Raw genomic sequence first — 19,714 nt, forward strand, 5'->3', positions numbered from 1 at the left:
ATGAGGTTAAGTACAAAGAAACTGCCATATCACGTAAAACATTGGATCCCTTACTTGGCGATAAATGCTAGGAAAGTGTGAGATTGTGAACGTACTCGATTACCGGCTTCCTGTTTGTTTGCACCATCTCTCTGTCGTTTATCTCGTTATCTGATCACGCCGAGCTTGTATAAACACGGACGCTCTGTCGGTACGCCAGTCAGAGCAGAAGGCGCACCACACCAAGCTGCCTAAGCCAACCACGCGAAGATATCTCAGTACTGCACGTGGTAAGTGTCTGACGAACACAAGTTCGCAGCAAACGCTGTCTTAAGTGTCGTACACTAGGATTGCGTATGGTGGAAAGAATCCGAGCCTTCGTATGTGTTCCTGATACAGTAAAGCAGTTTGGGAGGCTAGAGATCATTTGATGGTGAGCCCATAACTCTTGCACAATTCCTTCTCCAGCGCAGTATGTTTGTGTTTGACTACCTGTGTAATTTGACACATGCGTCTGCGTCTCGTCGGATATTCTAAACAAAATCATTCTTATTTCTACTTAACAATTTTTTCAATGTCATTAATCTTCTGTGTGGCACCAGCGTTTAGGTCATTAACCATCCATTTCACTTTACGTTTATTCAAAAGGCCTGGCACATTAATGGACAGAAAATCTAAGTGCTATTATGTCGAGTGACTTGACGCAATAGTTTTCAACGTAATTTTTCGCTGATGTAAATAAAATTATTTCGCATGGATCTTTATCTCTGCTACTGACAGGAAGCACAGAACCCAGTTAACCAACAACTAGCAAGCTGAACTCAACATCTACTACTAATGTACGATCAGAAATGGTGCCACTTTATGCCTCTTGCGGAATCGATCTTTGTACACACATCAATGTGTTGGTTGTTTCTTCTCTGTCGAACAGTCTTCCCACAAACGTGTCACTGATGTTTCCTGGATGGCCATAACAGAACCACTAAGTAGATTACGCCTATCGTTATAGAGTAACCATTTTGGGTCAATACGTCCACACTTCAACACCTGACGTGATGCCCAGGGGAAAATAAGCATTCATGGCTTGCTCTTGCCACATTTATTTGGAGATTTTAACTAACCTGAAAACATGCGACTTGTAATAGCTACAATTATTAGTCTGCAAATGTATTAATACAGATGTAACGTTGTTTAGTACACCTTTCTCAGTCACCAGTAGAAATATTTCCACTTATGCTTGTTGTCCACAGCTCGTGGTCTTGCGGTAGCCTTCTCGCTTCCTGCGCATGGGGTCCCGGGTTCGATTCCCGGTGGGGTCAGGGAGTTTTCCTGTCTCGAGATGACTGGGTGTTATTGTATTGTCATCATCATCATTCATCCCCATTACGGACGAAGAGAGGCAATGGCAAACCACCTCCCCTACGATCTTGCCTAGTCGGCGGTGCGGGTCTCCCGCATCGTTCCCTACGCTCCTCGGAGTATGGAAACTTATCATCACTTTGCCTGTTACATCCTGTATATAATTACGTATATAGATTAGACAAAATGAAACTAATTCAGAAAGAGTGCCACAGGACTGACTTTTGCTAGTGCTAGAAAATATGATTTCGCGATGGATTGATCGGTTGCTGTCATATGTCTGCGCCTGCTCATCTCCCTCATGCTCTGTGTTGAATACTTCGCTGTATCATTACGTTTGAGTGAATGAGAGGAGCAGACGTATTTAGTGACCTGTTGAATGAAATACAAAATTGTGCCCAAGGTAAAACAACGTTGGCAAAATGATTTGAAATGGGCTCTGCAGCGAATAAGAGTCGTGACTCTTTTCTAGAGTTAGATAACCAGAAAATACTGCTCGACTGAAGGAAAGCATAGAAAAAAGTCCGACGAAAACTCAACGACGTTTATCTGTGCAAGTAGGAATTACGAGAATGTCGTGTGAAAACGTTATCAAAATGGGCCTTCATGTACATCCTTACAAATTTACTGCTGTGCAAGAACTTTCGTGTGTTGAGTTGCGCTGGTGGTTCGTAATTGAAATAGCAGGAGAACTTTTGTTTCCTCAGTTATTTACTTCTTCATATGATACTTTATTCAGCATGCCAGTTTATGAGAACTCACTGGGCATGCACCATAATGCACCAGATAATTCCTATCAATAATTCCAAGAGCCGTTGCATATTGTCGAGGTTGGTGTTCAGTGCCCAGTGTCCGATGTCCATATCGTAATACCATTCCTTCGACAAATTGTTAGTGGTAACTAGTGCGTCTAGAAATTATTTAATCCATATGTGGATCAGCTCGCGGAGTATGAACGACTGTATGAATATTTTCAGCAATACGAAACTATATCACACAGGGCCATCACAGCCTTATTACAAGAGCATGAGATGTTCGGTGACGACAGGATAATCAGCAACCTGGCAACCTCGGTCGTCTGATCGGTTTCCCTGTGATATTTTTACCCGTGGGCCAAAGTGAACGGTCAAGTGTACCCCTCACAGACCGAGAGAGCTACAGCAGAACATTGAAAATGCTATTGCTGCCAACCTTCAGACAGAGCTGCTACGCATGTCTCACAGTTTGATAAATCGGGCATAGGGCGGCACAGAAGTCAGTGATGGCCATTTACAGCATCTTCTGACGATCATTAACAAGGGTCACCCCCGCATCACTCTTATCGTAAATATTTTCCGGGCCAGTTTTATTTTTGTCATCTTGGTAGATGATCTTAACATACCTGCTGCATTAGCTACTTGGTACATCTTATGGATGTGTGTACATATTAAGGTACCACACATAAAAATCCTGCATTATGATCGCCCAATACGACACTGTGTTCTTCCAACGTGTTCTCCTTTTACTTCAACCGCCTATTTAGTGAGTACTGAAAGGAGACGCATTGTAAACCTGCATCAATGGACCTATAACACTCCCTTGCAGCACACTTCGTTTCGCTTTCACGTTCTAAGATTGCTCGCCGTTAACAACGATGTGCTGAGTTGCATTTGCTACCACGAAGCTATGGAAGAGTCAGGCAAAGGAAATCCCTGAGTGCAGTGAGCTTGACCCTGGTGCTTCAGTGTGCCTACCTCAACCAATCACATGACGCGTTTTTATACACAGGTACATCACTACGGCAACGCCTCAGCTCTATAAACAACTACGTTTTTCGCCTGCACTTCGTAGCTGAGAGCTGGCAACAATGCTGCTCGTTAGCAATGATCTTCTTACGACGATTTTACTACAGCCAGTTACTCCTTATGTTCGTATTTACGTTTGCGGTAATACGTCCATAACAAATAACTGTATCACGGTACTGTATTCCAGCCTATTCATTTGAATGAAACGCAGACATTATGACAATGGGAAATTTCAGAAGTCATATGAATAAAACCATTTCACAGATCAGGCTGGCACCTGACTCATAATATTATGAGTCAGGCTGAAACATTTCACTATATGCTCATTGTGTATCCTCCACTGACAACATATTCAGTAACGAGCATAAAGGAGCAGTCAGTTAGTGCTGAATGGAAGTAGTTTATTTCATCGACCACACCATCAGTTCAGCTGATCTACTTTGGTTTTACAGTAGCATCTGTTTACCATTCGCAGAGTTCAGGATTGCCCTGATAACCGCAGCCTTCACCAGAACCTCACCATGGTGGTGCAGCTGGACTCGTGGATGGACGAGCTGGGCCTCGTGGTGATCGCCGCTGCGCTGGTGCTGTGGGTGTGCTACTTCCGGCACTTCAGCTACTGGACAGAGAAGGGCGCCCCACAGTCGCGACCCTGGACGCCGTTTGGAAACTGTTACAAGTCCATCTTGCAGAAACAAATGCTGTCAGAGGACCTTGACGAACTCTATCGTCAGTTCAGAGGTATGTACACATGATGATGATGATGTTTGGTGTGTGGGGCGCTCAACTGCGCGGCAATCAGCGCCCGTACAAAGTCCCAATATTTACGCAATCCAATCTAGCCACTGTCAAGAATGATGAGGACAACACAAACACCCTCTCCCCGGGCAAAGAAAAATCCCCAAACCGGGAGGGAATCGAACCCGGGACCCCGTGATCCCGAGGCAGCAACGAGAGCCACTACACCACAAGCTGCAGACGCACTGCAGAGAAGAAATCATCGTATCTGCGAGAAGCTATCGACTGCAGCATCACATTTAAATGAGCTACGTTTTTATGAAAAGATCAATTGCCAACTCTCTACAGCAGTGGTTCCCAACAGGTTGTCCGCGGACCCCCAGGGGTCCGTGAGCTATGCCAGAGGGGTCTGCAAGATGCTATTACAATAAAAAATATATTAAATATATTTCGTATGATAACAGATTTTTTTTTTTTTTTGGCCGCTTCCTGCATGAGCAGTTTTAAGCTCAATATATTTTCCATAATGAATATGACAATGTTTTTTCTAAGTACCAAAAATAGAAAACGTATAAAAAGACTCTTTATTTGGCTTTTTTAGGTACTTGATACTGTGATATGACAAGGTACCAATCATGCTCGATGAGAGGTCCTCGAGAAAATTTTGTTGGGAACCCCTGCTCTAGAGTCTAGACAATGAAATCAGTAAGTTTACATATTTTGTATTTGCCTTTGGGGTTCAAACCTCAGTCGTTCATAGAATTTTGTCTGTCGGTTACTGTTTTTCTGACCTTTGGCATGATTTGTATGTATGCGAAATATTAAGTAGCAATGTGATTTGCAATCGGCATAAAACTATTAAGCCACCCTACAACTGCCCAAGGAAGTAACTTGTAAGACCATACCATCTCCAGTAGTACCTTGCGTCGTAAAAGACAGTGATATTCAAACCATTCTTCATCACACAAAAGAATCTAATGAGAGTAATGTGTACTTAGCCCTCCCGGTTGGCCGTGCGGTCTAACGCACGGCCTTCCGGGCGGGAAGGAGCGCCTGGTCCCCGGCACGAATCCACCCGGCGGATTTGTGTCGAGGTCCGGTGAACTGGCCAGTCTGTGGATGGTTTTTAGGCGGTTTTCCATCTGCCTCGGCGAATGCGGGCTGGTTCCCCTTATTCAGCCTCAATTACACTATGTCGGTGATTGCTGCGCAAACCAGTTCTCCACGTACACCACCATTACTCTACCACGCAAACATAGGGGTTACACTCGTCTGGTGTGAGAGTTCCCTGTGGGGTCCACCGGGTACCGAACCGCAAAATAACCCTGGGTTCGGTGTGGGGCGGCGGAGGGGTGAAGTGGACTGCGGCAGTCGTCGTTGGGTTGCGGACCACTGCGGCTGCGGCGGGGACGGAGCCTCTCCGTCGTTTCTAGGTCCCCGGTTTACATTTGACAATACAATGTGTACTTTATTAACACGATTTGCATACGAACAGAAGCAACAGTATGAGATGGTCCGTGAATTTTATTTTTATCCACTGAATCGTAAAGTAAACTGGCCTTCAGTAACATTTGAAACCGTACGAACGACAATTTGATTCATAGACAGTTCTCAGTTTTGACATAGGCCTTAACTGACGCCATAAGCATCACATGGGAACCATTCTGATATCCTGATGTTGCTCCAGTGATGGTCAACGGTATGCGATACCAGTGAACAGTACGGAACTTGTATGTGATTGTGTAAACATTAAGTGTAAAATGACTCTATTTTCATTCCATTTAATGAACCGTGACAACCATTTCGTCCTTGAGACAATTGGTCGGTACATTTTAAAAGACACAGGTCATATAGCAGTTGGAATGCTCAGAGTAAATTCTATCGAGGACTTTTAACAGTGAGTAATTGGATTTTTTTTTTTCAGATAAGCGCTACGTGGGCTATTACCGTGGACTTGAGCCCCGCTTGCTGGTCATCGACCCAAATCTCATTCGTCAGATATTGGTCAAGGACTTTGACTTCTTCACCGACCGAGAACCTGTCCCTCTAGATGACCCAATATTGGAGGGTCAGCTGTTCTTCATGAAGGGCGATCGATGGCGCCGTCTGCGCAACAAACTCAGCCCACTGTTTACCAGTGGCAAGCTGAAGCACACGTTCCAGGTGAGCGAATGCTGCAATGACTACAGAAAATTTTAACGAGCCCTCTCACGCATTTTCTTGCTTCTACGTGGGATGATAGTAAGATTATCGGGTATTTGTCCCATTCTGAACTACTATGACTTTTATTACCTGTGAGAGGACATAGATACAGGTGAAAATGTCACGTACGAAACCGCGAGCTTTAAAAATAAGATATAACGCACTCTCTATTAGTACTTGCTATCTATAGAGACACTATCACTCTGGTGAACGAGGACGAGTAATTTATCAAATGTTGATAACAATTGTTTTAGATACTTAATAAAACAATGAAGTGACTGAGGGTAGCAATTTTCAAATTTGGGCACCCAAAGCCGGCCTGTGTGGCTGAGCGGTTCTAGGCGCTACAGTCTGGAACCGCGCGACTGCTACGGTCGCAGGTTCGAATCCTGCCTCGGGAATGGATGTGCGTGATGTCCTTAGGTTAATTAGGTTTAAGTAGTTCTGAGTTATAGGGGACTGATGACCTCAGAAGTTAAGTCCCATAGTGCTCAGAGTCATTTGAACAATTTTTTTTTTGGCACCCAAGAAGGATTAGGCAGCCAAACAAGGAACTTCTGTGTCATTAACATCCGACTCTTACTCCATATCATGGAAATTCGGTAGTTAAGGTCCCATTGACACTGATTAAAATTGTGGCCATTTTGCTTTTATTGTTATTTTACTCCCTCGTCCCTCACGGGTGAGCGTGACTGGCAGTGTGCTACTATTACCCCCTTCAACCAACAAAATTTTGAAATACGTGTTTTGAAATAAATATAAAAAGAAAATGGAATGTTTCTATTGTTCTAAGAATATTAAACTAGCGTTTTACATTGTCCCTATTAAAACTACAATAGTCACTGTAGACTTCAAAATCTGTGCTTCTAAAATGATGAAGTTATTAAAGGGAGTACTGCAGGCTTCAAAAGCTGTGTTTCTGAGATGATGAAGTTACTTAAGGAAGTATTGCACTTCGCTGACTTGAGAGGAATTCCAATGGAAAGAATAAATTAGGCGAGCTTAAGTTGACTGGCTCCATGGGGGCATAAGGAGTGTTGTGCCACTGGACCATTGTGAAAGAAATGTTGATTTACGTGCAATGAGACACAAGTTGTGGTGAGACAGAGGAGTTTGAGTATAGGTAAGAAGAAAGAGACTCACATTAATCATCGGTGCAATGTGTGGATGGACATAGGGGTGCAAAATTATACCAGTATTGACAATTAGGAGGTGAGGGTTAGCGTAATGCGATTCATGGGATTGTCTTCTTGGATGCACAAAATGTAAGCACAGGCGATCAGTATGTATGAGGATGGAAGGTAATTTGATGAGTTGATACACGATTACTGTAGAGGAGGATAAGTAAGAGCTGAAAGTAAGATGGAGTGCATCTGGCGTTGGAAGTGGGGTGTTTTGGTGGATTAGAAACCTAGGCGGCTCTATAGAGGAGGGTAGGTCATTTGAAGGCTTTGTAGGTGTGGAGGATGGTGAAGGGATGCAATTCCCACGTTTGGATGATTAGTAGTTCTAGTTTACATTGAGATTAATATTGCTCGTATGGTGGGGGAAGGTCGTCGAGTGATAATTTAAGAAAGTTTACCGAGATATTTTATCGTGTTAGTTAGCTGTACGTGTTGATGTAAATGTAGGGGTGGACGTCATGGTGTGCTCTCTCCTGTAGGTTATTGGATTTTAGTAGAGCTCATCTTAAGTGCTAGTGTGTTTCACGAATACGTTAGTTGCTTCATCCAGTGTTGGTGGGATTGTTGTGATGTTCAGAGGGTTATAAAAGTGGTGTCATTGGCACACATCTGTGGTGATTTAACCATTTCAGTTGTGCCAAGGATATATAGAAATCTAGGTAAACGAATCCTTGGGCACAGATGTAATTCATTGGGGGCTGTTAATGGTTACATGTGGTGGATTATTGTGCGAGGCAGGTGTAACAAGTTGACGTAGTTAAATGTAACTGATTGGGTTTAGAGTCTGAGAATGAGATCAGGATGCCATACACAGTCAAGGGGTTTTAGAAGTCAAGGGACAGATCGATAGCTGGTTTGTGGTTATTAACAAGATGAAATAGGGACTGCGTGACGAGTCGAGTCTGACCTGGAGGACTCAGCCGAAGCTGCGTTCCCTGCGCAGACGCTGAACGAGTGCGGCAGCGAGATGGTGGAGGTGCTGGCGGACGCCGCGCGGGAGGGCAAGGTGCTGCAGTTCCGAGAGGTGTTCGCCCTCTACACCACGGAGGTGATCGCCACGCTCGCCTTCGGCGTCAAGCTCAACTGCCAGAGGAACCCGGACTGCGACTTCAGGATGTGGGGCCGCATCCTCTTCCAGCCACGGGCCAGGCCCTTCAAGGAGATCGCCACCGAGATCTTTACGCCTCCGCTCAAGCGGTACCTCGAGTGAGTAACTGACTTCTTTTACTGTGGAAACTGTACCAAAATTTAAAATGGCATCTGGACTTCAAAGCACTATGAAAGTGTTCAGATTTTCTTAAATATTCCTTTACTGTTGACTAACAGCATATCAGCATTTTCTTTCTAGTGCCTTCAAATCTATTCTTTGCTCAACACCTCTTGAATGCTGTGTTGTTCGTCTGTACATTATTCTTGTCCGCAGTTTGGAACAGTCAGGTGTAGGTGTGATACCAAACTCATCTAGCACCTAGGTAATACCTGTAGATCGTACCATGTTACTCTTTCGTCTTCATCGAGTCTACCAGATAGTTTAAAGCTCTCCTGAAACTTACTGACATTAAAACTGTGTGCCTGACTGAAAAGTCCTACTACTCAGACTGTTGCCTTCGTAGACAATATTCTTGCAGGGGTTAGAATTCAGATACAACTCACGACCCCCTCTATAGCTTCAATTCTGACAGTATCTCCCTCCAGCGTTCCTGGTTCCATATACAACTAGGCTGTGCTGCATTCCTTGGTGGACTAACCGTCCCAGAAGAAACGACATCACTGAGCAATGACTTTTCCACACCGTAGAGCAGGGCTTAACAACTGGCCGGTTTTGAGCGCGAGTACTCGCGTCTGCTCAGGCACTTGCACGCGAGCAGCTGCAAGGTCGCGGAGTAGGGAGGTAGGGGAGGGAGGGGAAATGCTCGCGCACGTTTGAATGTGATCTCGCGTTATTAGCAGATTTAACTAGCCATCTGAATGCTTTGAACATTTTACTACAAGGTAAAGATCTGCTAATTACTCATTTCATAGATCGAATACGAGCTTTTAAAATGAAATTGACACTTTGGGTGAGTCAGCTGGAAACAGGAAACCTAGCTCATTTTCCTAAATTATCATCCATGCAAGATGTTCACAAAGACTGTGAATGTTATTCACATAGTTTAGTTGATCAGCGCTTTCAAGATCTGACAGCATTAGACAGTGATTTTGATCTGTTCTCTCCATATTCAGCGAATATTTAAGAGATTCGTCCTGAGCTGCAGCAAGAAATTATTGACCTGCAGTGTGACAGAGAATACAGAGACAAATTTCAGGACAAGAAAAACATTTTGGAATCCTACAGACACTTCCCTCAGGATAGATTTCCTCGTTTGCACAAACTGGCGGCTACAATAATATCAATGTTCGGTTCCACGTATGTTTGTGAACAACTGTTCTCTACAGTGAAATGTAACAAGACGCGCCTGAGAATCGCATTGTCTGATGGAAATTTAAACTGCACGCTGCGCATAAAATGCGCAAGAACGATTACTCCGAACATAGACGCAATTGTAAAGGGCAAAAAGTACTAGATTACCGAGAATCCCACACTTCAGTGACACCTTTTATTGTGTAACAGTTCACAAATTAATGCGAATGTAGAGGCATACACTAAGCTAATAAAGTTATGTGGCATGTGTACATTCTCCTTTATTTGTTTCATTTGTCGCAGTAATAATTCGTGAGTGATATCCCTGCAGATGGCCGCGGATTTACATTGACTGGCGGCAGCTGTTGTGTGCCCCACGTGACTTTCCCCACTCTCCGCTCTGGTCCGGTAGTGGGGGTAGCGTGCTCGCGCTGCTCCGTGCTCGCGCCTTGCTGCTCACAGCTTGCTCCGCGAGCACGTATGTTGTGAAGCCCTGCCGTAGAAACTGTTTTCAGAAATCTTTCATTCTCCTGTGGAGTGAGCGCTGTTTTCAAAAAGTTCTAGCACCAACCTCAGAGTACAAAATAATATATATCTATTACCTCCTAACATGAAATACGATGCTTGCAGCTAAAGGTCCCCAAAATTATTGGCACTTGATTGTGGGGACTGCTTTATCCGAAGTTCGTCCATATTTTTAAAGCCCTCAAGTCACACATATTGCTCTATATAAACTTCACACTGATTATCTCTACCCAGTATTACACCATTACCTTCAAATTCTATGACGCATTGTACTGCTTCTCGGAATTCGCATCTGTTTGCCCTTTCTATCGCATAACATGTACGAGACCTTCCTATGTCTCTTGCCCCTCTTTCGACGCATCTATCCGTATTTTTTTACGATCCGCGAGCTCGATACGAACCATCTCGTTTCCTCCCCTCATTTATTATCCTGATTCACTACTGCGACTATACGATACATATCCAGCACATTCTCCAAATATTCTCACAATGTAAATACAACCGACGTCAACTCCAGTCTAAGAAAACTAATTATAGTCAGTTTTAACTGCAATAAATTTTAATGTGATTGTTTCGAGCATTATATATTGAATACTGTCCAAATTCAATGCGTACGAAGGATGTACATTCTGAGGGGAGTGTTTTTATACACGACTACTGGGTTGCCAAATGTTAGGAAAGACTTTACGATAAATTGTATATTCTTATTAGTTTAGAGGCCAGATCAAGCCAGATAATTTCTGCAGATTGATTTTATTTGTGTGAATGCCCGCATTGATTTATCTGGTCATTGTTGTAGACAAGTGTTCTGTTCCACTATTCTCGTTTTTAATTTGAGACTCGTGAAGCCCACTAGCACGGTTTTATTGCAAACATTTCCTTACACAACTGCAAACAAAGAAACAGAACTATGAAAAATAAAACTGGAGTAAATGTCTGACTAAAATAAGTAATAGAAATGATCTTGCTGTTGCCAGCTTTAGGCCGTTTCCCGACTTTTTCGATTCAAATTTTGTAACACGCACAGTCCTAGGTTACCCATACAAGAATCTTTCTTTGTGACGCATTCCTCAATTTTCCTTTTTACGTTTCAGTTCCATAGCTCCCAGGAACAATGCACTTCAGTTTTTCGACGACATGGTGAAGGAGACACTCCACGAACGCTTAGAAAACGCCATCAGAAGGAGCGATTTCATGGACCTGTTCATCCAGCTTCACACTAAGGGTTTCGTCGAAGGCGAGAAGCAAGGAGGCACTGACTGGAGTAAGTACCGACTTGTTTGGTTATATTAATTGACGAATAAATGTGTCTGCTGATACCCTAATACTACAGTAAGTGCATATGTACTCATAGCATGTAGCACACCATTTCGCCATATGACGGAGGCAACGCACCGTCTTATGGATCAACGAGACGAGAAAGTATTGGAGAGATACAACGTGGTCCATTATCGCCCAATCCCACATCACAAGCAGACTGCTTAGAGCTTGGACTAAAGTTCGCATATTTCCGTCGATAATATCCAGATTTAATCAACAGAAATGGTGTCTGGTGGCCCGGGAGACACCGTCGTGTACGTGGAACGGCCCACAAAGCACCCTCTCAGAAGTCGGGAGAGATGGGATGATGCACTGTCTTACTGAATGTTCAGGTCGACTGGAGTGTGCTGTTAGGCTTACAGACAGTTTCATGTGACCTGAAGATGTCCGAGGAACGAAACCGCTCGTAACACAATAAGTGTAGAATAATAAACCTGAGGCGGTTTTCTTTAATTATTAAAACAAATTTAGGAATACCCACGTTAAATAAAAGTCTGACCTACTCTTTTCCACAAAAATCACTATGTGCATTTGTGTTGGCTTCAACAGCTGATATATTTAGAGAGTTTTCCCTTGAACAAAAAGGAACGAGGCGAAAACCTCATATTGTATATGTAGTATTGCGTCTTGTTAACCGTGGGACAGTGAATCCACACATCAGACGCAGAATTTCGTACAGACGGTAGAGGAAATTTGTCTTATTTTTTATTCTTACTTATTTATTAGTTTTATTTTACCTGGATAAAATTGATGAATGAAGCTCATGTGAAAAAAAGTGGCATTGGGTGATTCTTCGATAAATCTGAAATTCTATGTGACCGACCCAAAGTAACCTCGTCCAGACGGGACAAGCGTACGGCATGGAGGGCATATGTACCAGTATCAGTACTTAGACTTGGCAAATGTTTCACTGTCGAACCCTACATGCCACATATATTCACTGGAAACTATCCGTGGAATACGAGATAATGTCCTATCTAGTGAAGAGAGAATCTGAATTGTCCGTATTGACAAATGCCAATTTCTTTGCTTCGCAGAACTGTCGGAGAACGAAGTGTCGGCACAGGCCTTCCTGTTCTACATCGCCGGCTTCGAGACGTCGTCGACCACGATGAGCTTCGCTGCTTACGAGCTGGCAGTCAACCCGGACATCCAGCAGCGGGTGCTGAAGGAAATTGACTCCGTGCTGGCAGAGAGCGGCGAGATCTCGTACGAATCTCTCGCGAAAATGAAGTACCTCGACAGAGTGCTGTCAGGTAACACGTCCACTCTTACAGTTTCAAGTGCATTCGAGATTTTTTTAGATTCATACGAAAGTGTGTGTGTATTCATTAAATTTTAGTCATTTGATGTTGCATGAATGATAAGTGCAATGCTGAATGTGATTTTTGTTTGAACTTTTATCAGTGAAAATGTGGCACCATACTTGCAACTTACATGACTTCCTTTCTCGTGAATCATAGGCTAGATTTTTTATTCGTAACTCTATAACACTACACATTAGAACTTCTTCTACGAATTGGAAAGACTTCTCAAGCCGGTGCGGTCTCGATAAACCTTCATTTTCAGAGCAGTTCAGTAGAGAGTGCTGCGTCTCCAATCGTGAATGAGACCAGCGGCTTGCATACAGTGTTGAGTCTGTCAACGTCCCTTGAAGGATCTTTTAAAACATAGTGTTCGAAGTGCAGCTTCACAGCAGTAAGGTATGTCAGGTCGGGAAGTTCCCCGCCAAATTGCCGATCCCCACAGCGACGTAATTCGAATATCCATCCGCTACTGAGGAACGCTAAATGTTGAAGATCTGCGTCGTGGTGATCGCCAGTGGTGAACTATATGAACTGGCAAACGCTACCTTCAAATTAAGTCTGCCTGACGAGTGTTGATTCCTGTAAAAGAAGGAGCAGGTGTTCAGGTACCAATGTATGTCTCAGGCATGCAGTCTTACGAGATCATCAGGTGTGTGAGTCAGTCGTTTTATGGGATGGTACAATGTACATACTTCAGACGCTTCTCGTGGCTATTAAGGATATTATGAGGACTGTACAGTGTTGGGACAGGCTTCTCCAATCTCTTTTCCAGCTGTACAGTTAATATTTCAGCGCTGGGTCCCTCTTTCAAGAAGATAATGCATTAACCCATAAACCCCATAAACCCCATCTCAAAACCAGTTTCTTTCAGAGGGCAAGATTCAGGTGAATAGAATGATACGAAACCCATTGTGCATTCTTGGCAACCGTTGATAATTGCAGTGTGTAGTCAATGAATTTCGCCTCAACCAATATATCATAGAAGTGCCACCCTCAAAGAGTTGAAGACTGTACTTCAACAATGACCCAACGTGTTGGAATGGATGGGATGGGAGACCGCGGTATTGAATATTGCCCAAGAGCAGATTTATATTTCACAGGTGTACAAAAATGTACAATTCCAAACAGGCTAGTTTGGTGTTTGCTTTGTCTTTATTTTATTTTTTTATTTTTACTTTCATAACAGTTACTTTTCATCCTCTGCAAGCATTGAGAACCAGTCCACATATGTTCGCTGATATGTAGGTGGTGCAAAACATACCTGAGCACTTTCTTTTAAAATACTCAGCAAATGGAACAGATGAAGCAAAAGTCGTTGATGTAATTCATATTTTTTGAATATATAGACGTCTTCATGTTAAAATGTTATCTTCAGTTACTTCATAGCAACTCTCCATTCGTTGCCTCCAACTTGACAGATGTATGCATTGCCAGTTTTCTTATCCATACCACACACAAGAGCAAAACTGCGCGCAGTCATTGATGAGGTGTAGCGATATAATCCGTTTTACTGGTTAGCAGTTGGTGTATGTCTCTAAGACACCGAGCGAGATGGCGCAGTGGTTAGCAAACTGGACTCGCACTCGGGAGGACGACGGTTCAATCCTGCGTCCGGCCATCCTGATTTAGGTTTTCCGTGATTTCCCTAAATGGCTCCAGGCAAATGCCGGGATGGTACCTTTGAAAGGGCACGGCCGACTTCCTTCCCCATCATTCCCATAATCCGATGAGACAGATGACCTCACTGTTTGGTCTCTTCACCCAAAACAACCCAACCCTGTCTAAGATAGCTGTTACCCCAGTAATGTGTAATAACTCTGAATCCAGTTACCTATCCTTGGTTCCCCACTTGTGTCGTTTCCTCTGACCCTCCCTACACCTGGCGGCCCACACTGCGTGTGGTGACGGGACGTTCGGCGCCGTTGCAGAGACGCTGCGCAAGTACCCGCCGGTGCCGACGCTGACGCGGCAGGTGCAGCGGCCGTACCGCCTGCCCGGCGCCGACGGCGAGGCCGAGAAGGGCGCGCTGCTCGAGCCGGGCGTTGTGGTGATGGTGCCCGCCTTCAGCCTGCACTACGACCCCACCTACTTCCCGGAGCCCCACCGCTTCGACCCGGACCGCTGGACCGACGAGGCCAAGGCGTCGCTGCACCCCTTCGTCTACATGCCGTTCGGCGAGGGTCCGCGCTTCTGCATAGGTCAGTTATGCAACTTCCGTGATTTCACTATCTTTTCTTGTCAAGGAAATTGAGGTTATTGTGTGTGTTTGGTGCCAACTACTTTGCCCCAGTGGTAGAACTGATTTCTGTCAGATCACCGAAGTTAAGCACTGTCGGGTTTGGCTAACACTCGCATGGGCGACCGTCCAGGTCAGTCGAGCGCTGTTGGCAAGTGGGGTGCACTCAGTGTTTGTGAGGCCAACTGAGGAGTTACATGATTGGGGAGTAGCGGCTCCGCCCACGAAAACTGACAAGGGCTGGGAGAGTGGTGTGCTGACCACCCCTCCATATCTGCATCCAGTGACGCCTATCCCTTGAGGATGACACGGCGGTCGATCGGTATCGTTGGGCCTTCCGAGGACTATTCAGACATAATTTAGTTTACTTCTTATGTTGCTTAAGTGTGCTAACAATTCCAGGTTCATATTAACATGTTTAATCGATTTTGATCAGCTAGGTTATGAGTACAATTTCGACATGGAACTCTCACTTATACTGCCGAATCCCATTGCTGTTGAAAATTTTCGTTTAATCAGAGTAGTTCAAATCGAACTATCGATTGCTACTTTCCATGGAGGCAAGATGATGTGCTAAACTCATAATCCCACTACTACTCAACGTAATTATCCCACGATTGGCCAACAAACCCACTTATTCGTGAACGCGCATGTGCTTCTGCCACTGCTACGTTCAAAAAATAATTCAATTTGACCTGAGGAGCACGTTTAATCCCAGATACGTAGCGAAGCAGCACAGTGCTTTGGACATTGGATATGTATGCAGGAAGGCAAGAGTTTAAATCCCCATCTCTTGTCTACCCATCCTGACTTTGGTCTCCATAACTTCATTGAAGTGGTTCCTTTCTCTAGGTCACATCTTACATCATGCCCTCCACATCTAATTCGAGCATCAGCTCTGTCTCTAATGACTTCAGTGTGGATGACTAGTTAAACTGAAGCATCTCTTCATATTCTTTTGTTGATTATTTACACATGTTCCCATGTGATTGTTCTCCAAAGACACATTGGTGTGTCCACTAAGTCTATTTACTTTTACTGTTTTTCATTCCCATTTTGCCAAGGTATGGCATCAACAAGGTGACTATTCTTTCAACTAGACTTATTTTAATAAAATGACTTGAAAACACAAACATTAAAAGTTTGCATTAATTACACAGATATCCTGATGTGACGATGAATGATTATAATGACGGTGGAGTTGATGGTGCTAGGGTGGTGGTGATCTGTCTAGGGCTTGAAGACGAACTCTGGGTAACCAATTGTGTGGAATAAAATGATCTACATAGGGAAGAGAGATGGAACAGGGACGTTTCTTGGGAAAAGTAATTGTCAGAGGATCATTTTGAGGATTGGGGTAGAATTGTAAGCTATGACTATGCTTAAGGTGGGAATTGTTTGTAATAGGATTGGAGGTGCTAGGGTGCGATGGTGCATATCAACCCAGCTTCTTAACTGCCTGCTGGGTTCAGAGTTTGTGAGCCATACTCCTTCAGAATGAGAGTACAGTCCTTGAATCACAGCACCACGCAACTCCCTATATAAAGTAGATAAATCTGTTATCTTGTGATTTTCAACACCCTACACTTAAATTCCTGTGGCGAGGAAAGTAAACGAAAAAATAGTTTTATGTGAAGCATGAGGAAAAGTAGTATGTTGATTCAGTGGATTCAGAATTATAGATTCATTCCACCATACTAAACTGATTTTGACCTTCTAGTTTCGGTTTAAAATTTCCACACTGAATTGTCACTTTTACTACAGCACGCACGCTTCTGTTGGATATATTCCTTTTATGAGGGTGAGGAAGAACCTCATGAAGTGACCCCCGATGCTACCCAGGCGATGTTCTTCTCATGTAATCTCACTATTCAACGTAATTATATCACGATCGACCGAGAAAATGTATTACTGGCTTAGCAATAGCCACTGCCGCCTACCAACAGCCACTTTCGCCATTAGCATGTTAATTTGGAACGATGTAATAAGAGAAAGAAGTATTACAATGACTGAGACATTGGATCTGTGTCTGGGAAGACAAGAAATCTCTGTCCAGGCGTCCAGATTATGATTTACGTACATCATTTATGGTGCGTGACAGGAAGATGGTATTGAAAAAGACATTATCAATTGCCTGTCCATCTATAGCCTGAAGACCAGTTCTATTTGTAATGATCTCGTATCGATAGGAAGTTTTTCTTCTTATATATTTTTTATCCGTCCTTCACTAGATTGCTCTCTGAAGACTCACAGATCCCACCAGCGAACTTGCTTTTTTCTTTGATGTTTGTCATTCCTCTATTGGAGGAGGCTGTCAGCAACAGCATGGCTTCTCTCGAACCATTCTGATTTTTGACACAACAAAGCTGGAAATAGGAATATCAAAATAAGAAAAAATGGAGATTTTGCTAAGCAGGCAGTCTTGATGTAACGATGAATGACTGCAGTGGTTATTGAGCTAGCGTTGTTGTGCTGCTAGAGATGTTGACGTTGGAAATGCTGTTGTTCTCCAGTACGTGATCTATATAACTAGTTGCATACACTGTATTTCTCGGAAGTAATGTAGAGGCGACATATCTGTGGAACAGAGCTGATGAGGGAGGTTGTGGTAAAGCTACAGAATTTAGCTGTAATTGTGGTGGGGACTGGGTGCAGAAGGACTGGAGATTCTGCAGTGGGAGATTGAAGCACTCCATTTGCCATTTCTCTTAAGTGTCTACTAGTGCAGAATTCGGGAATCCTGTGCTTCTTGAAAAGGAATCAAATGTTTTAACCACCGCGCCACTACGCACGACATATTTAATTGATAAATCTCGATTAAGTGGTGGATCTGAGCAGTGTATACTTATCGTTACGGTGTAGTAAATAAAAAAACAAAAACAAAAGTTCCTCTGGTGAAGAATGTGACCTCTTAGTCTAAAGAATAAACTGGATAATTTTCCAACAACATGTTAATCTCAAATGTGAATATCAACATTTCTTGCTCTGGAAATGATTTGTGTACGTGATAAATGCTAAGTTGCATTATGGTTAGGATTTTCGTTACACGGTATGTCATTCTAGAACTTCCTGCGTAAGTCATTTCAAAAATCAAAGTAGTAGGAGAGCACAACACCTTCAGTAGGATTAAACACGGAAGAACGTTATGACCCACTCACCAAAGTTCAGATCGAGGACAGCTTTATTTAATTTTTGATACAGAGAATAGGCAGCAGAAAATATGTCTGCTCTAGTAAACTGTAGTGCAAACGAGCTACACACGAAAAAGAGACAAAAATGTGTCCTTACTGCAGCAGAAACCTTCGTTAATTTCTATTACACCATTGCATCTGCATTTCTTTTTTCTGGACTCGAGCCTCCCCCGAGGGGGGCGGGAGATATAATGTAACGGTTCTGTCCATTGTGCTCTCTATCTGCCTATTAAGTTTGTTAAAGTAGTTTACCTGTTGTTACTCTGAAGCGGATATTACGTACGGATCAGTTTGGTGTCTTACAAGATCGATGAAGGAAAGCGCCTAAAGACCACATCCAGGCAGGTGTGTGTACCGAGATAACATTCACTGCCTTTCTGAAGTACGTACATGTTATAATAACAAGGGCGTAGGTCACTGTGGCCCCATCTCACCCAAATGTGTTAGAAATTTCATACATCAAGATCACCACATGTCAAGCCAACCACCCACTTCCCTGTGGCTCATGAAGTGAGTTTAGGTAGAAATATTAGGCTCCCCGCCCTCCCGTATTATAGGTGGCCGGATAAGAAGGATAATGACAGAAACTTTTTGACTGCCATTTTTAACGTAATTAATGAATCGCTGTATACGGAGTTGAGAACACGTTGATGTTGCTGCAGGTATGCGCCTGGGGCTGCTGCAGTCGAAGCTGGGCCTGGTGCACCTGCTGTCGCACTACAAGGTGGACGTCTGCAGTGAGACAGACATCCCTCTTCCGCTGGACCCCTTGGCTTCCATCCTCGCCACCAAGAACGGCGTCCACCTGAAAATCACCAGTCGGAAGGGTGCCTAAGGTGCTCAGTGCGAGAACAAAGCTCTCATTACTCCTGCGTGTCTGTGTTATCTCTGAGTGTGACGTTGATTATTTATGTAGACGTTCTCCAGAAAGGATCTGTATGAATATCTGTACGTTTGTATATAATATGTCTTATATGTAGTTGATCGTCTACTGTGTTTGCATTTTTTTACATCGTTTCGAATATGTACATAATGTATCATTAAATGTGATTAATACGAGGCATATCTTCATAAGTTTCCTGTTTCCATCCACTGCACTTTTCTCGGAGCTTCAAACGCAGATGGATCCAGAAGTCACTGAAAAATTCATCACCATTTACATGCGGCCCATGTGACTTCTGGAAATGCATTCTTTTATTTACAAGAATTTCTGGATTTTATTTGTCCGCAAATTTTATTAACTCTTGAGAAAAACTCCCAAGTGAAAATATCTCAGTCCTCAGAGATCTACTTTGTGTAATTTTGACCGTGAATTTCGATTACTTAAACTCAAAAGAAGCCCGTTTTACTTCCCAGACTTGACGAAAGTAGCCACGCCAGAGTTTGGCAACAAACATCGCAAGGATATATAACACGAAGACTCTAGAAAATAAAATCGTAAATAATTAAGGAAATGCCTATAATTTTCTTTAGTTATAACTGTAAAAG

General features: G+C 43.4%; 1 protein-coding gene across 1 annotated transcript; it reads left to right on the forward strand.

Moving 5' to 3' along the window:
- Nucleotides 1-203: 203 nt before the first annotated feature.
- LOC126262638 (probable cytochrome P450 6a14) lies at nucleotides 204-19,266 on the forward strand. Its single transcript, XM_049959399.1, has 8 exons — nucleotides 204-269; nucleotides 3,598-3,863; nucleotides 5,785-6,023; nucleotides 8,190-8,452; nucleotides 11,267-11,436; nucleotides 12,530-12,748; nucleotides 14,728-14,997; nucleotides 18,889-19,266. Exons 2-8 carry the CDS (start codon nucleotides 3,644-3,646, stop codon nucleotides 19,059-19,061), a joined length of 1,554 nt encoding a protein of 517 aa, XP_049815356.1. The 5' UTR covers nucleotides 204-269; nucleotides 3,598-3,643; the 3' UTR covers nucleotides 19,062-19,266.
- The last annotated feature ends 448 nt before the right edge of the window (nucleotides 19,267-19,714 follow it).

This window comes from Schistocerca nitens, chromosome 6, assembly GCF_023898315.1.
Source record: "Schistocerca nitens isolate TAMUIC-IGC-003100 chromosome 6, iqSchNite1.1, whole genome shotgun sequence".
NCBI lineage: Eukaryota > Metazoa > Arthropoda > Insecta > Orthoptera > Acrididae > Schistocerca > Schistocerca nitens.